The 26,145-nt window shown below is 38.9% G+C and overlaps 1 protein-coding gene across 9 annotated transcripts in view; it reads right to left on the bottom strand.

Annotated features, from left to right (window-relative positions):
- Nucleotides 1–26,145, bottom strand: part of AIG1 (androgen induced 1) — a 125,928-nt gene that overhangs the window by 65,662 nt on the left and 34,121 nt on the right. For 3 of the 9 annotated variants that reach the window (XM_052784562.1, XM_052784561.1, XM_052784566.1), the window contains exons 2-3: nt 23,347–23,502; nt 15,338–15,439 (exon numbers count right to left, since the gene is read on the bottom strand). In XM_052784562.1, coding sequence (XP_052640522.1) covers nt 15,338–15,439; nt 23,347–23,502 — 258 coding nt within the window. Of the gene's footprint in view, nt 1–15,337; nt 15,440–16,411; nt 19,194–23,346; nt 23,503–23,772; nt 23,894–26,145 lie in introns of those variants that run through there. The other 6 variants (XR_008234775.1, XR_008234778.1, XM_052784565.1 and 3 more) reach the window with 4 other exon arrangements.

Genomic DNA, 26,145 nt, shown 5'->3' with positions numbered 1-26,145 from the left:
CAGCTAAAACTCAAACTTGATGCTGTGAGGCTGTGACTTCCCCTTGGATACCAACAGCTTACAGCAACCTCTGTTTTTGCAAAGTCATAATTTGCTGCCATGGGAAGAATTATATTAGCAGAAACTGAATGCATTGCTTCAAATCTTTGAGGGACAAAACACTGCAGGGGGAAAAAGATACATATACATATATGTATTTTTTGAAACTGCATAAAAGGAGAAACCAGATAAATAAAGCAGGGGGGAGTGCTGAGTGGAGCTGGGAAAAGTTAAGTTGCTAACATGGCGGAAAAATTACCCAAGTCTTGGATAGTAAAATTTACTACCTTTCCAGAAGAAGGCTCGTTATGAATTTATCAAAGCCTTATTTGGTGCAAAAACACTTCTGCAGAAATATCTTTAACATTCAAGCTACTCTTAGGTGAAAGCAAGAAGGGTAAGTTAAATGCTCTTCAAAACTAAACTACCACGAGTAACTAAAGAAACCAAGATATAAAGATATGTATTAAAAAATCACCACTAGCAGGGAAAAGAACCAATTTAATAGTTGCAGAATGCTTTCCACTATTCAAGCAGGAAAAACCCTCCCCCATGAGATCACCAATGTGCCTAAACCATGTGGCAGAGAAATAATCTTTAGAACTGAGAATGTGAGAATGGAAGAGACAATGGTTTATATCAGTCAAATACTTGTTCTGTTATTTTATTTCCTCAGTTTAATTTAGTTTTGAGCCCATTGCTGCAAAGCTACCAGCTACCAGAACTTTTTGCTGCCCACAGCGCTACATCATTGTGTTGCATGAAGTGGCAGAAGACACAACGCCCCCCAAGGCTGCCGCCTGCGGCTGGCTGCTGCTGCTGCTACTGTGTCGGGGGAGTGTGCTCTCAGACTCTGCCAGTAAGAATATCTCATTTTGGGATTTATGTCACGGATAAAGGTGGTGTAGTGCAGGACGCAGAAAGGCTGCACTTGGCTGGCGTGTATCTAATTTATGGATGTGTGTATGTAGGCATGAAGTGTTAACAGAATCCTGTAGACCACACAAGGCTCCAGCCGTGCTGTAGCACAGTGAACTTAAAGAATACCTCTGCCCCAAGCAAGGATTGGCTCTTGGGGAAAGGGTTTATTGCCCAGCATTCATCACCAGGAAAATGAAAGAGGTTTTATTTCTGCTATAAATCATGCACAGCAGCAAAACACTCCGTTGCAGCCAGAAGAAAACCAAAGGTTTGCTATGATCTCTGACAAAGAGGGACCTTTTTTTTTTTTAACTGAGACAAGTTGTAACTTTGAGATAATGGAACCGAATATTGTTTTTGAAGAGTTTTGTGTATCATTCCCACTTAAGAAAAGGAGGAAAAGACGTGAAAGTCATAAGATGATGGAGAGAGTCCTGTACTGTAAGAAACTATTTTTGAAGATTTTGAAAACATCGCAACTGACCCTTTCAGCTTGTAGGCCAATGCAGGAAAGCCGATGCAAGAGCTCTGGTAGGGAGAGACCACCTGCCAAATTCCTACTAATTGGTGGTAAGGACAGCTGAAGAAACCGGCCTCTGAAAGGAAAAATTAAGCTTGAAACCTCAGACCAACTTCTTCAGGAACACAACTGCTTCTGAAGAGAGTAGTAGATCCACGTGCATGGATAGATACAGGCTAATGCCTATAAATAGCTCCAAGTTGGCAGCGCTATGGCAGTAACAGAAGCCAGACTCTGGTAACAGCCGGCTTTGCTATAGAAATTTTCATCTTAATGCCATCTTCCTTCTTGCTGTGGGAGACAAATTGAAAACAGGTCTGGATAGTATATTAAAACTGTCATGCTTTCAACAAGGTTTCATAAGGTTACATGAATAATTTTAAAATTTCATTTTAGAAATTCAGTTCAATCTCTATGCAATAGCTATAAAATTCCTAGATTTCACTGTTTACATGAAAATGCCAAGGAACGTGACCTTTAAATACAATTTTTATATTTTGTCCAGTAAGTTTTCTCTCCAACAGTAGTAACAGCAGTAAGGAACCTTATACTGAAAGAGTTCAGATAAATTCGCCAGATTAAAGAAGCAAATATCCTTTATTCCTTTTGCTGCTGTTGTTAATTTAAATGGAGGTAGGTGATTTTATTCCTTCAGAATGAACATCACACCTCTCAATTAAGAAAATAATCTATAAGCCTAAGTAAACCGTCTTTGATACTCTTGTAAAGTTTAATTCATTTGTTTGCAAAGTGATCTGAGATAACTGGAAAGATTAAGTACTATTTTCTTTCCTTAGCACAGGTTAGAATATGGTTGGGAATTCTGCTGCAGTAATGCTAAAGACACTGGTTTCCACGAACTTAACAAAAACACTAGATTCTCAAGTACATCTTGCATTCTCAATAGACCTGCATTGAGTACACTGAGTTATACAGGCAAAAGTAAGGAGAGAGAGGAGTAAAATCATAGCACTTTTCTACCCTTCTGACACTGTGGGGTTGCTGGGGCTCACATTTCCTGCAAAAGTAAATGAGAATAATTTGCTATTCTAATGTGTACTGACAGGAACTGCCTTGTCTGTGTCACCTGTGAAGGGACCAAGCAGGGGCTAGTTCTATTTAAATGTTGTGCAGTTAAAACACTGTCAGAGACTTTTTAATGCCAAGAAATTTTACTTATTCCTATTTATATTTTGAAATTGCAGTCACAGAGTGTTCAGACTTGCCTTTCTCTGCCTAGCAATGTATAGGTGGGATCTTCCATGTATGAGCCAATTTGATAGAATATGCTTTCAGGTTCACCACAAAATGTTCTTCCTTACACTGTAAAACTTACCAAAAGGCTGTACAGTATTATATTACATGGTAATGGTATTTCCAGGAAAAAAAAAAAGAATTACACATGAAAAAGGCAATGAAAGTATGCAGGTAACCATGGCTACTGTTGTGAACTAAATAACATTTTTTATACAGCTGTGAATATTTGTATTATTGCCAGTTAAGCTGTAGAGTTCAGATTTGAGACAGGGCTGGTAAACACTGAATTCTTGCCTGAAGAAAGGTACTTCCCAAAGTGGATGCAGGCCTCTACATCATGCCACTGTGCATTCTGGTGTAATTTTCTCTAGTAAACACACATCTTACTACCTCAGTCAAAATAATCAAATTACAACTCTTCATGGCCACTACTTACACTTTACTGTCAGTGACACTTTTGCACAAGCTATTTTCTGTCTTGAGCGTATTTTTATTTCCTCTTGCCATATATCTGCAAGTGCAACTTTTGACAGAGCTTTGAAAATAGCTTTGCCTCTATAAAAGAGACTTTTAAAAAATCTTTAAAAAAATCGCAAGCAAAACTCTCAGCTTTCCTTGATTTTCACTAGTGGTAACATCCCCCTCTTTGGTCCCAACAGCATTCCTGGACAACAAAAGAAAAAACAGTTCCAAATGACAGGGCAGATGAGAGGGGCCTTTTCTCCTTTGACATCTTTTCAATTTCCAAGTTCATCCTTCTTAAATCATCCTTCTGTTTACATGTCAGAGTCTCTCTTCTCAAATCAATCATCATCAGAGAAGGAATGGAAACCTAAGGGATTTTTCTCCTTACAGAGAAAAGGTACACCCAAAATCAAATTATTTGGAGTAAGCTGACAGTAGTTGCTATACCAAAAGAAAACATAAACACAAAAGCAGTTAATGAGATGAACCTGTGCTTCAAGTAATATAAACAAAACGAAAATAATGAAACGCCTATTGTAACTAAGTGAAGCAGGACTTAGAGCAACATCTCTCTATTAAAAAATTGAGTCACTTCTTCCTTCCAACAGAGCATGAGCTTGAAACTGAAGTGAGCGCTCGTTCATTCACTGTGAATTTGTCTTCTTTGCCTGGTTTGGAGACACAGGATCATTTCTTAATAAAAGCACTGGCTAATGAGGCAAACACAGATTCACTTCACAGTTCAATCTTTAACAAACTGCCTGTAGCCTCAGGCAAACCACAAATTCCATGTTTCAGTTTCTCCTCTGCAACATGGGGAAAATAGCAACTCTTTTCTACCAGTCTTTACCTGTCCTGTTCATTTAGGCTGAAAGAAATTTGATGACTAAACATTTCCTATGTGTATCAATAGTGCTTAGCTTAAATAAAATTATAGGACATGTTCTTTAAAATTTAACCAATTTTAAAAAGGTACCAATATCGTTATTAATAGATGAATAGTAATATATATTATTACTATATATACACACTATATAGTGTGTATATATATCCACTATATATACTCCACTATATCCTATATACTATATACATACACACTATATATATTACTATATATATACTATATATAGTAATCTTACCAAAAAGACGTCATGGAGAATAAAACTGTGGGAGGCACAGTAGCACAGTGCTTGGGCAAACAACTGTGAGATCCAAAGACCCACAAACTCTGGGGATATTAGAGGCAATAAGTGTGCAAAGCAGGGCACTCTTCTGACTTCTATATACACAAAAATGTCAGAAAAAGAAAAGTGCTCTGCAAACAGTGATCCTGCACAATGGTCACAAGAAACCAAATGAAGCCAAATTTCTGCATGTTGGTCTAGAATAAATGAAGGGTCACATTTTCAATATACACTGGGTACTTTAAAATTCCCTTTCAAGCTTTTTCTCAGTGATGTACAGTACACACAATTATCACCTCCATGTTCGATGGCTCTCTCCAGCTGACTACTATTATCACCTCTTTATTTCAGTATTTGGTTTCCTCTACTTTGCTCACTGTCTTCTCCTCCTTAACCTCTAAGGCTATCACTTTTTCTCTTAGCTTCTGACATGCATTTTTTTTCTCCTTTGAATTCCCTCTTCTTTTTCATTATTCATTCCTCTGCTTCAGGAGCAAAGACCAAAATGCCATCCACCTTAGTCTCTGATCTAAGAATACATATATTCACCTACTAAAATGATTTTCAGCTGTATGCATTTTTAAACAACTTGCAGCCAACACAATTTTGTTTGTTAATGGAATCATCAGTAAATCTGTGTATTAGTAAAAAGACATTTTTAATGGCTGTTTCTTTCACAGAAAATATCATTTCCCATTTCTTCGTTTTAAAAAGTGCCTTAAAATACAAAGTTCAGTAGACCAACATACATATTTCATCTTTCCCATAAATAGTTCATTAAAAAATTCTCATTACATACTGTATTTGCAAAAGAAGCCACAAAAACGTGCATGGCAGTGACTCAGCAAGTTGGAACTCTGCATATAGAGTTTACAGAAAGCTGGTAAAGCTCAAAGTAACAGAATAAAAAGCTAAAAGCCCCAAGATGCAAATAAATTTGCTTCCTGTTGGAAACAAACTTAAGGATGTGATTTGAATATTACAGCTATTTTTGATAAAGAAGAATTTCCTTTCTAGGTGTATTTGAACTTTCTATAGCATGCACCATGTCAACCTAAAGTATTTTATGAGATACCAGGAGCACTAAATTTGGCACATAACCATAAGTAATAATATTATTTGAAGTAGAGGTCGCTTCGGTTCTGCAGCAGAATGGACAACAATACCAACTCTAACTCTTAGTTGCATTTGCATCCATTAACCTCAAAGTAATTTGCAAAAGGCAATTCGCCTCTTCATTGCAACTGAATGAACAGGACGCCAAGGTACATGAAAGGGAAATACCTCTGGGCACCCGGCAAGCCCCCAGCATGGTGAAGAGCAGAGTGCAGGCACACACAGTCTGGTTTGGCACAGTAGCTCCCCTGCCTGGGACACTTTATAACCGGAATCAGGCATAGTGCTATAAACCCAGTAACAGCCACCACTGTTTTTTTAACTATCATTACAAAGCCCCACAAAATGCAGACATTATCTAATTAAGACTTATAAAAAATGCTTTCCATCAAACCTACATAATTTCTCTCAAATTATTCAGTAAAACAGTGGCAGAACTAGGAATAAAATGGAAATTTAAGAACAGAGTTTTAACACCACTTCAAATATTGTTTTGTATTTCAAAACAAATACTTGTTTTGAAGAGAAAGCAAGCTGTGAAGAGTTAAAGGATCCCAGTTAATATTGCAACAAAGATGTAAGACCATATATTGGCCACTGGTCAGCCTTTTGACATTTTGAGACACCTCCACGCCCTGTGCTGTTTCTCCATGGTGCGGGCTTTTTCCTGCTCGAATAACTGTGGTGTCAGAGGGAGGAAAAGTGTCACCTTAGTCATCCTTAAAGTCTCTCTGAGAGAAACAGACACTTCTGAAAGGTGATGGCTTTTCCTGAGTAGGGCATCAGACTGGGACTTTGGTGCTTCAGGGGAGTGTCCAAAGGTAAAAGGGTAATTGTAGACGTGCTTACACATCTGTCAAAAACATCCTTCATGCTACATCCTGAATTTTAATCTCTTGTATTTGAGGAGTTACTAAAAATGTACACTGTTTTTACTTATTTGTATCTATGCGGGAAAGGAAAAATATGGGGATTGAACTCAACAGCAGGGCAGACATTAGGTTATGTTAAAGCTCATAGCCCACCATGAGCAAAAGTAATTCCCAAGGTTGTCCCCAAATCCTTGATTTCTGCCAATCAGCATGTATAAAACATTACTGCTGTGGCACTACTTCAACATATTAATCATCTGAATATGAAATGATTTCTGCAGAAAAGATGTCTGTTTCCAAATACAAAGACATGTAAAAAGACAGCAATTAGCAAAGAAAAATGTTACTTCTAAAAAGTGGTAATTTGTTACAAAAACAATGTCAAAATATTTCTTTGTATTAGCATTCCTGTAGCAATAATGATCTAGGGATACAGGGAGAAGTAATATTTTTTATTCCACCAACTTCAAGGGCTGGAAAAAGCATGTAAGCTTTTGCACTCAGACTCCCTTCACCAGGTCTGCTGATTCTTCTGGTATTGTGTCCATGTGAAATAACCCACTTTCCAACAATGATAAATAGGTAAAAATCTGGTCACTGAGTTAGTGGATATGCCTTCAATTGAAGGAAAAGCTGTCTGCCAAGCTTCAACCAAGTAGAACATAGGTCTGTGAAAAAAAGAATCTAAAAGGATGAAATCCAGTTGCTATAGCGGCAAATTAAACAAATAAATGAGATACCATGGAATGCTGCAAAATATTTGTGGTCTGATTAAGTCATATTTGCCACATGTGTGAATACTAACAGCACAGTTTAGTAAAATGGGTACAATATAGTACAATCCCACTTTTATTGTATGTACATTCTAATTCTTATCTGAGTAAGTGCTAATGAATGGCAACCAGCATGTCCAAGGATACATAACACTGCATTTTACTACACTAATAAGGCAAAGCATAGTCCCTTAAATACATAAAGATAGACAATAAATGCATATTAAACTATACCTTCAAAGAGATATTTGCACTCTTCCCTGTGTTTGCATGGCCTGCTAAAGCGACAAAGCTTTTTGTAGTGATTGCCTCTAGGATCACTTGCATTCGGGGTGCTTTAGAGTACATAAACTGCAGCTGGCAGCTGACATATTAAACCTTCTTCAGCATAAGGAATCCTCCCCCAATACATTAATTTTTCCAGTGAAATGTTCTCTTTTCCTGATAACAGACACTGTCTGAATATACTCATCATTAATCGTAACAATATAGCACTGTTTAATTCTACTATCTGCCTATGTTCTCTGGAAGAAAAACTCAGGAAAAAACCAGAAATCTCTTAAGTCAAAAGAAAAAACAAGTGTCTGATTTTAACCAAGAGAGAAGAGAGGAGGGCACATAGATTTTTATCAAAAATGCGTACCAGTTATTAATGCATTTTGCACTGATTTTAAAGTTGAACATTTATTTACTGCAAACTATGTATCTGATAAATCGTGTAGTAGCACCAGAGAAATGTACTAGCTTAAGCACTACAAAAGAGTTGTGTGCGGCTTCAGCAGTGACTATAGCGAGCAATATAAGCTACACAGAAAGTGAATGTTAAAGCAAAAGTGGTGTTCCTAATATTGTCAGAATTACGGGAATGAACTAAATCTGTTTCCATCCCACACCACTGCTGGTTTAACAAACAGACCTAGCAGTCCAGGGCCAAACCCTGCTTCTAGGAAAACACAGCTCAGTACATACTCCACACCCAGAGAAAGGCAGAAAGTCTAAGGCTCCCTTTTTATGTCCTTTTCGGGCTTTCCTTTGGTCATTTGTTTTGTGCCCATAGTAATCGCTTTACCAAACAGTATGGGTGACTTCCACTGAAAATCTGGCTTTGAGCTTTTATTATCAGTATTATTACTATTACCATAATTATTACTTCCAGAGTTACACCTAGATTTGTCTGTTAAAGCAGGGCGGTTTGAAATAGAGACAGTATACCCCCTTACCTCTGGTGCTTCAAATATGTGATCTTCCAGCACACCTGCAACCCTCAGCAAACAGCGCATCTGTTTTAATATGCAATGCAACTCACACTTCACAGCTGATATGAAAAAATAAGACACACTCTGAACGGACTTGTCTTCAACAGCAGGACTGAAGTTTTAAGGGTCAACCAGACAGTCGAGATAATGTACAGCATTGTCAGATAAAAATATAGGCAGAGATGCAAAGACACCAATGCCATTCTACAGATATCACACAGATAAAATTTATATAAACACAGGCCTCGTACTGTTGCATGGTTGCAGGTGGTTTTAATCCTCAACATTTTACAAGGATCTGAAGCTCCTGGCATGTCACTGTGCAAATATTACTTCATCTACCCTGTAAATCTACATCCAACAGCAACAGAAGCAATTCTCCTCACCTCACAGCAGCAACAATAAGCCACCTCTTTGCTCTCGACTCCTCTAATTAATAGATCTCAGGGAAGTTTTCCCAGGGACGTGATGGAAAGATATGGTAAGAAAACATACTCTTCATTTTCTCTTTCTCACTTTTCCTTATTTCCTTGATTCCCCTTTCCTCATCCTTCTCCTCCCCCAGGTCCTCTTTTGCATTTTGAGTCTCTTCCAGCTTGTCTACATTATTCTGTAACTTCTCTTTTATTCACTTGCCTCATCTGTTTTGGTTTTTTTCCTCTTCTTTTTTTTGTTTTTTTTTTTTCCTCTTCTTTGTTGGAACAGCATCAGCTGACTTTTTGATTTGCCTCTTTCCTCCAGCCTGTCTCTTCCTCTCATCCAACTGTCTTTCCCTAATCTCTTTTTTTGTGCTGTCTCTGACTCTCTCCCCTTCTCCCCTCCTTTGGTAATCACTCCTGCAACTTGGTGTTGACACTACGTGCTCTCACCCTCTGTACTAACAGACCAAGTTACGTGACCTTGTCAACAGAAGGTGGCAAAACTTCAGAAAAAGATCTCATCTGGGGATTTCAGTTCTCAGACTTTTCATTTGCAATGCTCACGTCTAGAATAGCACTTGCACATTTAGCTGTTACTAAGTACTCAAAGGTATTTTAGAAAAGGTCCCTCATTACTATGTGTTGGGCTTATTTGTACCAGGAGGAGCCTATATGTGTGTTTTCTCTAGATTACTGGAAATAGCAAATAATCAGAAACTTTTGGCACTTGTGTTCAGTTAGAAAGCTGTCTTCACCTTACCCTGATGGGTCTCCTCCAGCAGATACGTAACGTGGTTAAGACCAGATTCCTACTTCACAAAAACTGATGTGCTGTTACTGTGTTAGGTAAAGGGGTTTTCCTAATGCTCCCAGAGGATGCCACTCAGATAATTCGGTCTTCTTTACCTAGCAGCCTCTCTCAATTTTCAGGTGCTATGCTATCACAGGTTTTGACATGCTACCAATTTCCAAACCCTTCACATAAGTAACAGAAAATCAAAAAAGTCTTTTAAGCTGCTGCTGTTTTTCTCCCCAGAGCAGGGGGATAATTGATACTACCGTATTCACAATCCAGTGGTGGAACTGGCAGATAATGAGGAGAGATAACCAGACGGAGCCACGTAACTGCAGCATGAACATACAAGAAGTATACAAACTCAACAATGTTATTTTCATGGGTTTTGCAAATACTCTTGAGTCCCAAGCAACCAGCTTCAATTGCTATTCTTTCCATCAAATAGATGTTTAAATAATAGCCATCTAGTAGTGGGTATTCTGCTGGAAAACACATTATAAATTTTCCCTGATTTTTATCAGAAAACTTTGCAAGTTATGTAACAAGCAGAAACTCCTTCCTGGAGCACTGAAGATTTTATTCATCGCTAACATATGAAAATATTATAGATAAATTAAGAAAAGCACTTCTGTTGGAATATCCTTGAAAGCCTTAAATTGGATTGAGAAACAAATCTCAGAAATGGATAAGTATCTTCTAGACATAAGCATGAGGCATTACCAAGGTGCAGTACATTGTACATAAATAGCCCATACATGGGATGTTGCTGTATTAGGAAAGCATCCTCAAGAAGTACAATGCACTGTTTCAAATGAGTAATTTCTGAAAAGGATTTTTAGGGCAACATGCTAAATGGAAACACTTTGCTGAAAGAAAGGACATCTCATTGTTTGTATATCAGAGCGAGCCCTGTGCAGCAACTGACCCAACTAATGATGGACAGACGTGTTTGTCAAAAAACTCACCAGTTCTGGACCTTCCAATCTTTATATGTCAGGTTACTATGAATTTTGATATTTGCATGGCTTTTCTATTTTTCTACTTGTCGAAACATCAAGGAAAAAGCTCTCCACCAGAAAAACAAAGGAACAAACAAGCCAAAGCCACTGGACCTAAGACAAGGCTGCCAGGAAGAACAATTGGAGAGATGGCCGGGGGTACTCCGTACCACTCTCCAGTGGGCTGAGCTTTTCAGCTGAGCAGCCAGCAATAAGAAAAGAGAGCCAACTTGTGAAATAAGTAGAGAGGTATCACTTGGACAGGCTCCTTCCTCTCCATAACTTGTCTTCATCTGCTATTTGTCTCAGTTTTTGTGCACTCTCTTGAATACAAGGACAGAGGGTATGTCTTTCTAGGAACACCTTTGTTTCCCAAAAGCAGCATAAAAAGAATAGAGTACAAAACTGGAAGAGCTCATATAGATTGTAGTGGCACAGAACCCATACAATCATCAATTTTCCAACTCCACAGTGGCAGAGCATATTCCCCTTCCCCCTTCTCTGACCTATCCTCTAGAGTTTTCATATGAAGACAATTCTTTGTTGCTGACCTCCAAAGCCATTAAGCTCCTCAGTAAGTAATTTCTATCTCTGTATTTTACTTTCCTTGCCGCAAACAAAAGATGATTCACATTTTTTAAAAGAATTTGGGACAGTGTGTGTGAGAAACAAAGGACTCTCGCTAAAATGGTATGTTAACTTGGACAGATACTGCACGCAGTCCTGCCATGTAACCTGGATGAAAATCAGCAATGCTCAAGCTCAAATTAATTCAGTCTACAGATCTGTTTATGTGGGCATTGGTTAGAATAGGGGCAACCTCTAGTTTTATAGTCTGTGCTAGTATTAAAGAGGATACAACTTCTGGAAATAAACGTTATCCATGCATCATCCTCTGTCCAGTCCCAACACAAAAAGGTGCAACGAATGAGCTGATAAAAATCCTATTACTATGACACACTAGTTTTAAACACTAAAGGTTAGCCTTTAATTAAAAATTCCTAACACTGATAAAAGATCCAATAGACAGCCATCAGAAAATGGGAAACAATATTTCCCATGGAAAACATGCCTGTGGAATTAAGGGTTGATATGGATCCAGAGTGCAGGACAGTCTCAAGAACATGAATGACATCTTTGATGGAAGAGTTCGGTAATTTGGCAACTAAAATTGTAGCCACAAAGGAATTAATCTGCATAACTAATAAATACAGGAAGTGAACCTGACACTTCAGAAATAGACCAAAGCTGAGACATAGACCTATTCTCCAACAGCTCTCTTTAGACAGGTAGTTACTTCTACTGACAGAAGCTTAACCTCAGCTACTCAGATGTGCTCCTTCACATAATTAACAAAAATGAAATCCTTGTCCTGCTGGAATCGACAGCAACACTGCCATTGATTTTCCCATGTCATTTCTCAAGTCATAGTGATACCATTGGTTATGGATGAATCGACTGACTGAGACGATGAAATATATCAGTTTTATGGCACAGTACAACTCTGTTAGCGATGCCTTTCACAGGTGTATGAATCTGTATGTATGAGGTACCATCTGGTACCACAAGGCACCACTTACTACACAGATTTTTCTGTAGACAGGAATTATATTTTTAACTATTATGGTACATGTGTGTATATATATATATGTATGTATAATAGAAATACAGTTCTTGACACTATATGCAATTTTATGGTAAATAGTTTGTGGCTTTTATCCTTCTGCACAATGATGAGCCTCTCCGTTTCTACAAAAATTTATAAACAATATTAAGATTGAATTGATAATGTGATTGCAATGCTCTAAGGTTCACTTCCCTTATGTTTTCCATTTCTAGAGAGGAATTTTTATAATTAGGAATTTTCTAGATGTTGAAAAGGTGTTGCTATGAAAGAGTGACATCTCTGAGTATTAGCAGGACATTACTACATATTCAAGAAAACAGGTTTTTTTAACTATAGACAACATTGTAACTGCAGAGAAGGGGTGGGAAAGGGGGAGAAGAAAAAGGGGGATAAGAACTAATTATTATAACCTAACAAAGCAGCAGACACTGCTGCCCAAACTACTTCTGCTTGGGCTAATGCACTGAATCGGACCAGCCATTCAAACAATTTCTTCATACAGCCTTCAAGATACTCACCTGAAAATGCTTCTGGAGTATGAATATTCTCAAATATTTTGATACATGCCCATATTACTAATGGAAATATGATTGCTATTATTACAGCTGGATGTCATGACTTTCCATTCCTTTTCTACGTGTGGATTTTGCAGGCTGATGTTGACAGTTGAGCAAGTTGTTATAGCTGGTCATAATACATTTGTCAGAAATTTTTGAAAATACAACTTTTCAGTTAAAGTAGGGAATCTTTTTACTAAGGAAAATGTATAGTTTTACATTTTCCACTTTTTGTGGCTTTTTTGGTGACAAATATGTGTTTAGGGAAACTGCTGTGAAAAAAACCTGGACAGAGCGTTCACAGGTGAAGTAGCATTTGAGCTCAGACCCTTAGGTGCTGCACCAGGCACTGCGGGGGAAGCTCACAGAGCAGAGGGATTCATCAGCAATGCTGCAGTAGTTAAAGGACCCACCTCTCAGTGACAGATTTCACTCTGCCAAGGGTGATGAATCTCTTGTGTGAGTTCTGTTGTACAAGGTTAGGCTCCAGCACAGCCACCATTGTGTTCAGAAAAATTATCACTGAATGTGCACAGCTGCTGTCAAAACGTGCAGGAAAAGATGGGAATAAATGTTTATTTCAGTAAAAAACAATAGCCAGGGATCCCGACTTCTCTAAAACTGTATTGCCAGAGGCCCTACCCTTTCACCAAGGGGACGTCTATCATATTCTCTAAAATCTGCCATGTCAAAATTGTAACTACTACTAAGGGAGGTGCTAGTATTCTCAAGGTAGTTTAAGAACTCCTTCATATTATGATGGGAAATGCATCAGAATTAATTAGTATGAAAGCTGGTGAGGATAAAATAATGGCTAAAACATCAGAAAGGATTAGATTGAGAGGTGGTGAAAAGCCCAACAGCCATAAGCTTTCTCTGTGACCGAGCTAAAGGAACACTTGGATAAATGCAGACTGACACAGCAAACAATTCCTTTACAAAAGACTTTAAGAAATGCCTTCTACAATATTTCAAGTTGAAAAAAAAAATGTCTAAGATGCTAGCATGCAATTCATTTCAGCAAACTCTATTTTGTCCAAAAATCTCAAACAAAAGCTCTTTTCAAATATTTCAGTAAGTATACATTTCTACAGATCAACATGAGCTTGAATTGTCTTTTAGTTATGGCACAAAGGAGACTTCCTGAATACACAGGGCCATTTGTTGTCAACTGCTTCACAATGTACGTTCATGAAAAATATTACAGGTTAGGCACTTTCAGTATGTGGAATGCCACCTGGAAGAAATGTCATCAGAGCTGGCACTGATGCGGTGTGGGGAAAAAAATCGATGTATGTATGGCTTGGCAGCGTTTGCGAATGTTCAGTTTGTAACCTCAAAACTCAAGGGTGGACAGTCTGAACAAACACAGCAGGAGTCATCAGACTCTTTCCTCAGCTCATAATATCACGCTGTTCATTTCAAAACATTGTAAAATAGTAGAGTATCTAGCAGAAGCTGATGCTCCTCCTGTCAGTAGTAACTCTCATACTGCTCCTTTAATACACAATCTACAGAAAAAATAAATAGCAGTGCCATCTGCCCCACCCCACAAAGGACCAATTTATCAAGCCCAGCAGTAGTGGACAAATCTTGATCTGCTCTGGAGACACAGTACTCACACGTGAAGGATGAGCTCTGCTGTCATCTGCTGATGAACAGCAGTGGCAAATGGTTGGCCATGCCTTGATATGGAAAACAAAGTAGTAATGAAACATTTTGCACAGACACAACTAGAGAAGCAAACAAGATGCTTTTCAGCTCCAAATGCTGCATAAACAGTAGTAAGTACCTGATGGCAAAGTGTGGCCTTATCTCTCCCTTAGCATTTAAACATATAGTTGAGAGAAAGAATGTCTGACTTGACATACCAGAGAGGGATGAAAAGGTCAGATTTCTTCTCAAGAAACTACTTTTATGATTACTGATGCAGCAATTTTGAAACTTTGTGTTGATGCATGTAATTCCACATTACTAAAAATACGCAGATACAGGTTCTGCTAAACAAGTCTGGTGTACTTGAGAAATGAGTAATTATTTCATTTTTTCTCTAAAAACATACAAGTCCAAATAGCATAGTGAGATTTTTTGAACAAGCATTTTAACCAAAATGTTTTCATCACAAATTACACTTTGGTAGAATGGTAAAAAATCATTCAATTAAGTGTTTCTGTCATTTTAGAGCAAGACTTGTCAAAGTCAGACCTTATGTTTTGTGGAAGTTTCTTTTGATTAAATTTCCTCATGACCAGGGTGACATTGCTCTGGGAAAGGTACCTTATCACAGAAAACAGCCGATCCCCACAACTAGCCTGGGATATAGGACACACAAGTTCAAATCTCCACTGTTTCAACCTAATAGGGATTCAAATATGACTCAAGGAGTCAAGGAGGAAAGATGTTATTCTTGCTTGCAAACAATGTTCCTTAATCACTTCTGAGGGGATTAGCTCTAAGCGTATGCAGAGTCACGCACGGGGAAATCAGTGTCTTACACTTTTGTTTATGCAAGGAAGAGTTTGCATTACTTTACTCACCATTCCATGATTTAGCCATGCTGGTATAAAATTATCAAGCAGCTTTGGGTAAACCAGTTCCCTGTCATAGATATAGATGCTCCAAAACATCGTCACAACAAACTAAGAAGAAAAGAAAGAAAAGACATTTTAAAATACATGCTTCTGAACATTTAGCTACACATTTTAGATAGCAAAATGGGAGCAGTTAGCAAATGATCTATGGACAGACACAGACATTATTGTTCTTTGACCAAATCCTGCTTTAATCAACAGTGTGAATCTGGATTATTCTTTGCATTCACAGGAGTTTTAATTTTTCTTCTTCTTCTTTTTTTTTTTTTTTTTGACTTTCAGCCTGGAAAAAATCTCATTTTTTGACTTACATGCCTGTGGCCAAATTACAACTCAGTACTATACTTTAGTAGCAGATGTGGCACATAAATAATGTTTCACCACTAACAGGATAGAAAACAAATGGAAAATGAGGTAAAATATCACTTGGAATTCATAGAACGTATAAATATGAAACATTCACCCCTGAACAGAAGCCTATAAACTCATCTTTGCACTTTTTCATATCAGCCATCAAAATAACATTGGTTAAAAAAAATATATATTTAACCCTTTAACTACTCTGCACACAATTCATGGACTAGGATCCACAGAAAAGAGGTCTAGTATCCTGCTCATTTGTCAATATGAAATTTGGCTTGGTTCTTGTCAGAGACTATTTACCATGAGCCCAGAGAAAGACCATTATTTCCTCTAGACTGAGGACAGGACAGATGGCTCAGATAAAGTTTGCACTAGGCTAAATTTTTGCCAAAGTGTACACAAATTCTTTAAAGATACCCTGGTGTCTGAAAAGCAAAGACAATCTAAAACCACAGAAATTTACAGAAATAATAGTTTTAGCTTACCTTTACCTGGGAAAAGAACAAAGTAAGTAATCTTCTAATTAAAACACAATTGCTTTCTTACATTGAATTTGAGTCACAGTTTTCTAGTAATAAAAGGCTTATTGTTTACAGCAATAAAAAACCCCAATACCTGGGCCAGGAGCTTTTCAATGACCATTTTCAGGGGATCTCTACACAGTAGTGACAAGTCCAAGTTTAAAGTTTGAGAGGCAACAGATACAACTTTCACTGAGATCAGCAGGGAAGTATTCAGTTACATCCAACCGATGTGGCCCATGATCTTACAGCTAATTTGGGGTGTCAGTAAAAGAAAGTGCAAGAAATATGGGGTGAGCACGGCAAGGTCACCAAATTACTAGTGTGTGTGATAGTGTAGGCGTAAGTTGTTTCATATGCTTCTGACTTTGGAAAGTTAAAATTGAGGTTGCAGTTTATCAATGGCACCTTGTTCTAACCACAGACATGCAGACATCGGCCAGCCAGTCTGTGTGAATGACCTGAACCAGTACACTGTTCCTTCAGTGTGCATACAGTACATAGTTTCTTGGTTTCCAACACACTTGTCCATCTGTTATGATAGCTATCAGTGCCTGCTCAGAATAAGCTTGGACTATTTGACTAGCACACAGAGGCCAGGAAAAAAAATAGGTTATGACGGACAGCCCGAAAAATATTGCAAGTGTAAAGTACCCCACAAGAAGTCTCTCTTCTGGGCCAGTCTTGGCATTGGCACAGCCTAGCTCTTTATGCACCTGCTGACACATAAGTGCCAAGATATGAATAGCTGAACAGCAGGGAAAATGGAAGCAAAGTATCCTCTTCTCTATAGGCTTCCTAGAAGTCATGTATTATCACAGTGGGTCTCTGAGAACCTGCTAAGACCAACTGGGACATAAAAACATGTTCTCAGGCACATGAAGTCCAAGATGATAATGCTTTTCTCCAAGGAAGTCTTACAGCAAGAAAAATCAACCAGGATTGGGTTGAACCTTATTACACTGAATACAACAAAGCTGCCATGTTTTGACCTGTGATATTTGTGTGGAGCAGAATAAAACAATAGACTTTGCCAAGGAGGTAAAGATAAGAAAAGAGGGGACATGCCATCTGTCCCTTAACCAAAGTCAGCCAATGGATGGAACGGGATCAAGCCTAGCTGGTTGCAACCATCTGGAGCTACAGACGGCAAATGCTGCTTAGCAAAGCACTATCACAAGGCAGACATAAGGTGAAGGAAGTGCACAAAACCCAAGGTGTTACAGAACTAACCTATCTCGGAGGATGACCTGACATGAGACTAACGCAATGCCCTGGGGAAGATCCCTTCCAGTGTCTGAACGGTTCACCTTACCTTTCCTTACAATTAGTTCATTTGGATAAAATGACCTATAAAAATGAACTATTGCACTATGGACTAAAATGAACTATAAAAATGAACTATTTGGATAAAAAGAACTATAATGAGGACCTGCTACTCAGTTACCTTGGCTGCTTCTGAATTTGTTTGGTCTCATCTGGTTAAGTTTAAATCACCTCTACTATGCTTACACTACTGGCACACTTTTATTTGGGCTGGGCTTTGCCAAGATCACACATGGTCATGTAGTGCCAGACCATGATACAATTGAGCTGCTTCTTTACACTGCCTATGTAAGGCTCAATCAGAATTGCAGCTCTTATGCTCATGCTGCCTTCCTTGTGGCACAATTCATCACTACTGTGGAGACAGTCATGGCACTACCCTCACATGCCAGGCTGAACAAGCTGCTCATATGCAGCAGACATATTTCAGGAAGCCCAATACTTTTATTTTCTTTTGTTCCCAAGGCAAAATGGCACAAATGTCACCCTTCCACTTCCTCCTTAGACAAACTCAAGGCCTGGAATTCAAGGAAGAAAACAGGCATCAGCAATTGCTTTTACACTTCTTTGCACAGGAGCCTCCTAAGATTGCCAGCTTTCCAAAGACAGCAATTACTTGGTTAAACATAAGGTTAAGGAACATATAAAAGAACAGCAGAGTCTCTCATTTGCTACTTATCCTATCTAGGGTCATTACAGACCAAAGGGAACCTCAAATTTGCAAGAGGCCTTGGAAACTGTTTGAAAATAGGGAGTAGCTCACTTGTCACAGGCATCTAAAGTATTGCTAAACAAATAGCAGCAGGAAAAAAATAAGGCTGAAAACTAAACTCTGTTTTCCCACTTAAGGAGATATTCCTTGAGTTTTTGTCCTCTGTCTCTAAAGCTTCAGAGGACATGAGAAGAGCATGTGGCACTGCCAAGGGAAAAATTTTAAAGGACAAGTTGGGAAACAGTTGGTGATTCAAAAGGGAAAACAAGTGGCTTTATCAAAACACCACAAATGGAAGCAAAAAGAAACTAAGAGAGGAAAGCCAGTGAAAAGAATTGCATAATTTGCTGTTTTACATGAGCCCAACCAAGAAATGTTATGCAAACAAAGGATGAACCCAGTGGAACTTTATTTTCCTGCAGTATGGGTTTTTGGTTTTGGCTGGGCTGCACAGTTCAGTTCACTCATTTCCTGGAAGGCCTCATGACAAAGAAAAAAAAACCCCTTGACAAAATTTCTTCTAAGTACAGTTAAAGGTAAGATTTCTGGCTATCTCCCAAGACATTTGTGGTTAACTGCAAGTATAAAAACATTGTGAGCCTCTTTGAGGGTTAAAGGCATTACATATAGAAGCAAAGTGTTATTAAAGGCAGACCACAGTAAGCACAAATTGGCATGGTACTGGCTTTAGGTGGGATCTAGTCCTAGCATAGCATTACACTGAATGAATTTGAAAAAGGACAATGAAGGAAATCACAAGGAGTGGGAACTGAAAATCAGGGAAGACTCCCCTCGGAGAACAGAGTTCAGGAGGCAACTGCACAACTGCTCGCTCAGGTTCCTGTAACAGCCACCACGTCACCACAGAGGAAGGCAAAATCTAGAATAGAGAGATTTTGGCATGGTCAAGTAGTTATGGAAGTAAAAGTATTTTGTAGTTTGGTCAAATAATGAGGTAAGTAGGAGACTGCAGCAAATGTCTATGCATCTTTTCTTGGGATAAGATCCCAGATCAGCATTATTGATGATCTACAGAAGAAGGGTGATCAGCTTTCCTTTTGACTGTACCAGTACAGAGAAACAAGAGGTAAGAAAGCATGCCTGGCTTTCTCTCATTCGTATCACAGTAAAAACATAAAAGTATAATATAAAGAATATGAGATCATTCTAGCCAGTTTAGACTCAGACCCGAATGGAGCTATTAAAGCTACATGATATAAAATATCAGAGTTTGTGATTTTCTAGGCAGCAATCTCTCTTCTAATATGTAACAATATCAATTTTCTTTCTCCTTCCTATTTCTATTAAACACAGCCTTAAACAACTAGAAATGCCTGTTTCATCTCTTCTTCCTCTTGTTTGGTACAAATTACAAGAAACATATTGATAAAACCACACACAGTTTACACAAAACACTAATTAACCACAGAAACTTGGCAACTTCATGGTCTATATCAAAGAAAGAGAAAAAAGTAGGGATAGTCTAAATCACTGGTGTAGTCTCTGACTCCTAAGCATGTCTCACACTTCTCTAGCAGTGTAAATTATTTCCAATATAAATCTCCTTTACACTGATAAAGGGGAGGTAAGTGCAGCCAGTATAGATGAGAATTGGTAATGAACTTCTAAAATGCCTGTGCAAGCATTTTTCTTCAGTGGATGCTTCCTGATCTCTTAGGCATTTGAACAGTACCCCAGGCTTATAATAAACTAAAAAAGGGCTAGGAAGTGTTGCCCACAGACTTTTTGTGGAATAAGGCTTTACTGTATAGAAAACTGGTCTGCTGCTTTCTGATTTCATTCTCTTAAGAGTTGTATTAAAAAGAGCAACAATAGGTAAACAGTAGTCATTACGTCCTTCAAAGAGGTTCATGTTTACTTCTTGATGCTCCTAAACAAAATGGTAGGTTGGCAATTCAGTTTTATCTGAGCCCCCAAAGATACACATGCATAACACAACACTGGAGAGACGTGATTTGCTGCAAAGATTTTGCAAGATTTGATTTGTTGCAAAGCCACCCAAGGAGATTGTTTGCCCTTGGGCTGGTTTTTTTCCCTCCTTTGGAAGGTGGGAAGAGGTTGGTGGTCAGAATTCCCAGGTGGTTTATATGTAATACTTCTTTAGGAAGTACTAAAAATGAAATACTTTATTTTGTTACATTTTTTTTTCACGCATCATTGTTTGACTTGGGATTGGAAACCCCTTTTCTCATCTGTTTTTCAGAACAAGTCATCTCGAGGGCTTCAGTAAGCAGGAAATACAGAAAAAATTGTGTTGAATTGCTCTTGAAAAACTACAGTTAGTGGGCTTTAAAATGTTCCCCTAGTATTTGCATTATTCCCTAAACATGCCGTGTGTAAAACAGCAATAAAAATAATTTAGATGTTAAGGTAACTGACAAGTACTTAAGCATGACCACTGCTGTTACATTAGAAACCCAACAAGGATTTTATTCACATCCATCCAATTTCTATGTGTGAAGGTTCCCTTGTGTTGCTACTGGAAACCACTGAGAAGCTCCATGGAGAGCTAGGTGGGTGAGTCTCAAAGAAGAAAGTCTGCATTTGAACTTCTTCTGTTCTCTCTTTTTTTTTTTTCTTCTTTTTTTTTTGGAGTGAGGAAGCTGTTGAGAGAATATGGGAAACGAGGGAACTTTTAACTTTTTTTCTGCAGACACTCTGGTGTTTAATAACTTCCTTCTAACAAGCACCTCCGGCATACCAAAATTTCACCGGGTATTTTCTTACACATAAATAGCTCTTTAGAGAACAAAGCCAGTGTTAGACATTTGTTACTTTTGGGCCCTGAACTTTTCCTACCCGTAATCCCACCGAAGAAGAGCCCCCAGCAGCTGGCAGTCCCTCAGGCACCAGCCAAGGCTTTGGCAAGTGGTAGCTGCGGTGTGGTGTGGTGGGTGCTGCTGGAGAGGATCAGGTTTCAGGAAGGAGCTGAGACCAGTGTTAAGTTATGAAGTGCTGCTGTTTGTCTCCCAGTAGCCAGGAGAAGAAACAACAATGAAAACAACCTTTTTAGGCTTTCTTTGTAGGAAGTAAAGTGAAATAAGATGTGGTAATCAATTGCTCCCCCTCACCACAAAAAGGTCACCTCTGGAAATGGAGAGCATCTGTCCAATGAGCATGGCCATTTCTTACTATTTTCTGGATTTTTTTGTTGTTGTTGTTTAAGACAGAAGTTGTTTCTGTAGGAAACCCTTGGGAAAGTAGCTAGCTCCAGGTATGCAACATGCCTTTCAGAACTGCTAACTTGTAAATGTTGCAACAGCACTTCTAGCGCAGGCAATGGCTAGCTGGGACTCCTTGCTTACCAGTGGCAAAGAGAAACAACGCCTGAAAGAAAAGCGCAGAACTGCCAAGACAAAGCGAAGCTGAAATTCTCCAAGACCTTGAAAAGTTTCAAGGTCAGGAACACTGCAGGGGTGGAGGAGCACACAGACAACAATATGGAGCTACAACAGCGGCAGGAGAGAATCCCTGAACCCCGACTGCCGTGAGAGAGCCGAAGAGGATGTGCTTTGATGCATGTAAAGGCTTACACTTCTAGATTGAAAAAGGCACTTAAAATCTTTAAATAAAGACAAATGTGATGATGTTCTCCTTCACTTCTACTGTCAACACAGTAGGAAAAGCATTTGTTGACAATCACAATTACAACTACTTCTAATTCCCAATCTCCCTCAAAATACAGTGACATATAAACCTCTGCACCCATAAAACACATATTTGCAAGCCTGTTTACGCACAGATTTTTTAAAAACTGTATTAGTTGATCCAGTTTCTTCTACCATGGCTGGAGAATTGCAGTCTGTTACCCCAACATGAATTATGGCAGCTCCCAAAAGGAAGGCCAGCAAGTACAGTAAGGGAAGGCTACCAGCTGGGTTTTTATGAAAGAAATACCTGCACAGTTTCACATAAGCTTTGCATTTTCTAACTGTGCAAAAGCATTCTGTACTTCTTCACGTATTGTGAAATCCCACATATATGGTGAAATCACATTTTAATGAAGCATCTCTGAATATAACAAATTATAAATGATATGTTGTGTTAACTGCTGTTAATTGACAGTAAGTGATCAGCTTTTATGAGCCACTACAACTTGAGAGACCTCATACCATTTTCTAGTAGTCCTACTGTGAAAAAAATTTGCTTCTAGTGCATTTATTTTGAACTACTATATACTGAAATAAAAAATTAGAATTAAATGTTGATCCCAAATGACAATAAAAGCAATACTTTAATGAAAGGTTCACACATTTTTTTTTAACGTAGCCTAAACTTAGAACTAGACTGACACAGATCACACTTCCATGTAAAAACCCATGAAATTCTGGATTTTCAGCCGCTTTCAGTGTGTGGTATGAGACACGTAAAGACACTCAGCACCTTTTGCCATTGAAAGCGATGTGCAATGCACCAGTGGAGCAGGACCTGATCCAAAGAATAGTTTTCTCTTAAAAAAGACATGTAAAAACCACATTTTTCCATACCTTCTGTGTGCTTTTTTACATTACTGACAACCCCCTTTTTTTCTTACCCCATTTATTCTGTCAACTCTGAATCCCCCATCGGATTAACAGGGAGCAACCTGGACTTTGACTTCCCTTCTTGCCTGTGACAAAATGGCTTACAGCCCGAACTCCGGTCAGGTTGTTACGGTGTGAAACATGCCACAGTCAGCACTTTCACTACTCCTGACAATGACACACAGTGCAGAAAAAGTCCAAATTGACTCTCAAGATGTTGCTGGTACAATTCACATTTTAAATGACTTGTACAATTAGGTTCCTATTGTAAAGTACATTTTTTTTAATGAACAAAAAAAAATTTCAGCAACACCAGTGTTCCCTTACACCTGTGAAAAACAAGACAGCAGTAAAATCATCTCTACCATTTTTCCCTTTCTGCATAGTCTTTTGTGTAGAGGTGGGAAAGCCTTTCAGCCAGAAAACAATCAGTAAATAACACCGCTCACTCAGTTTGTAAAGACATGTGCAGATTAACACCATACTTACCACTCCAACAGGGAAAGCTAGAACAGCCATCACCCAGTCACGGAGGGAAATGAGTTTTTTCAGCTGCCTCTCTTGCTCTTGACTGTCATTTCCTTTAGTGAGAAGACTGGACAGGTCGGTCAAGACGCAGATCCCAAAGAAGACAGCCTGGATCACCTGCATGGAAGGGGAATGCACTCTTGAACACACAGAAGATCAGACCATTGGCAGACGGCAAGTAGGACACAGGTGTGTGTGAGGATTATTGCCACAGAATTGACATGGGGAGTGGAAAACATCAGTGCCTTAAATATGGGTAGAGTTTGTTCACATAAAAGCCACTTGTGCTTCTAGACTGAAAGCCCTGCATGCACCTTGCTCCTCATGTATGGGGGGAATCGATGCAAGGGGAAGGACCGTTCCAGAGATGGGACTTCCCACCCTCACCTCAGACATGTGCCACCCACCAGGGACTGAACTGCAGCCACCCCTTCCTGCTTCACTCCATACAACTTGGCCCCAAAGCCCTAGCATTCACCTCTGAGGCAGAAAAAGTGAGGAACGCTCCCTGTAAAAAGAAAGGAAAGAAAAAAGACGAGTGTTTTTTTCCCTTGTGCCAGGAGGTCTCCCTCGGAGACCCTGCCTGCCCCAGACACTCCACCCAGAGGTGAAGAAGGTGCCTGAGGCTTCTGAGAGATGCAGCACGGCCTGGGCTTCGGCAAACCTATCACTACTTCATCTCAGGTAGCAAACGACAGAACAAGCAAGCTGCAGGAGTTATTCAAGCTTTCTTTTTGTGATGGCAGACTGTCATTTACCTGCCCTTTCCTTTTTTGCATTTATTTGTGTGCAGTATTTTAAGATTATCTGTTATATTAAATTGGTACTTTAATCACATGAACCCACTGATTTGGTTCAAACTTGACTTGATCTTAGGCTGATCACTGCATTTTTCTTCCTCAATTAGCTTCATAAAATTGTAATAAGTTAGCTCAGGAATGCTCTTGCCTGAGGATCTGCGCATCCTTTCTAGTACAGTTCAGAGGAAGTACACGCAGCTTGTTTACTCCCTGAGCTGGAAGCCCGGGTCACAAACCCACACACATCAGGTAATCTCAGGTAAAAAAATAACAAAACACGGGCTTGGCTCCCAAATTGCATAAACATAAACATATGCTTAAAATACATACTACATGTTTTTCAAAACGAGCATGGAGTACTAGTTTAGAAGTCCTATTTGTAAATCTAAGTGTTCCTCTGACTAGGAGTCTCTGACTAAGCAGCAGACCATCTATAAGAAGTAAGAATAGCACATACCCAGATTTTGCAAAATACAGTTTATTATGTGCATGCATCTTTGCAGAATTTAGACTATAGTAAGTAATGTAAAAAACCACCTTAGGCTAGAGGACACTGATGTGGAATATGGCAGGGAAGGGAGGGGGGACAAGGGAGGGAGGAGGGAAGGAAAGAAGGAGAGAGGGAGGGAGGAAGGCAGGAAGGCAGGAAGGAAGGAAACACCAAACAGATGTTGGCTACTAGAAAGAAATTGGTTGGATGAATTAAAGTACATTCCCTTCCTCAACAATCCTTATATGACCCAAATGCTTGTAAATTCTGGCTGTAAAGCTGTGAATGACAGACATTCAAATGGCCCCTGGATCTGCCTCCAATTCTGCTGCCACTGCTGTCCCCTCTCCGGGCTCTAGCTACATATAATTTGCTTGATAAATAGATGAAGCAACATTACAAAACATTCCCTGAAGCCATGAAATGTGACAGACTACTAGTGCTAGAGCTGTATCTTGTGCTAAAAAAAGGTACTACTACTTCAAAAGTCTGCCTGGAAAAGTTACCATCTTCTACATTAATTTCTGAAAAACAGTTAACATAAAAGTTGGGGCTCCTTGGAGCTACATAATCACATGAAATCCTAAGGCACTTTTTCATATTATTTGTTTGAAACAAGCACTTACTAGAAAAAATCTTCCTACACTCGGCCCTGTTTTCCACCAAACAGATGGCCTATTTGGAGAGAAGGACTAGAAGAACTAATTATGCATTTGCTTGACTTAAGAGGAGATATGATACCATCTACTATTCACTCAAGAGTGTGAATGCCAAAGAAGGAAAAGGATGTAAGACAGGACTTGCAAAAAAAGTATACCTAACAGCAATGAGATCTGGGTGTTAAAAAGTTTAGGCTGAGTACCAGGAAATATTTCCTAACAGTGAGCTCTGTCAGACCATGAAATAGTTTCTCAGAGGAAGTGGTGGAAGCCTCATGGCTTGAGTCACTCAAACCGATATTGGACAAAACACTCAATAATGTACTGCAGGGAACAGTACTACCCTGGCGGGGCTTGGACAAGTGACTAATGGATTGTTTGCAGCTCTAACTATGATTCCCTGAAATGGTGTCTCTCCGAAGAAACACAGACTCAAACAATCACACGCCCACTTTCCAAGGGAATTGAGATGGTACATCCACTAATCAATCACAAACCGAACAGCTTCTCTCCCTGTTATCCTTTTATGAACGCACCACTTCAAGGGAAAATATAATATCATCGGGAATAACTGAAAACTCCTAAAGGGAAAGAAAGTACCCAAAGATTTCAGAGAGTAGGTATGAAGCAAACCATTCTACAAAAAGATCAACAAATAAAAATCCATATAGGAAAGAGAAAATTACATATTTATTGAGAACATTCAGAGCCAATGAAAAAATCGTATAGTGTTCAGGGAGGAACAGTTCCAGCTTATTCATACAAATTATGTATGTACATTTGCTCTAATACTTCTTTTCCTTTCTAGAAT

The sequence above is a fragment of the Harpia harpyja genome, chromosome 4 (genome assembly GCF_026419915.1).
Source record: "Harpia harpyja isolate bHarHar1 chromosome 4, bHarHar1 primary haplotype, whole genome shotgun sequence".
NCBI lineage: Eukaryota > Metazoa > Chordata > Aves > Accipitriformes > Accipitridae > Harpia > Harpia harpyja.
Note: the sequence above shows the minus strand (reverse complement) of the source record. Positions and strands in the feature narration are given on the sequence as shown.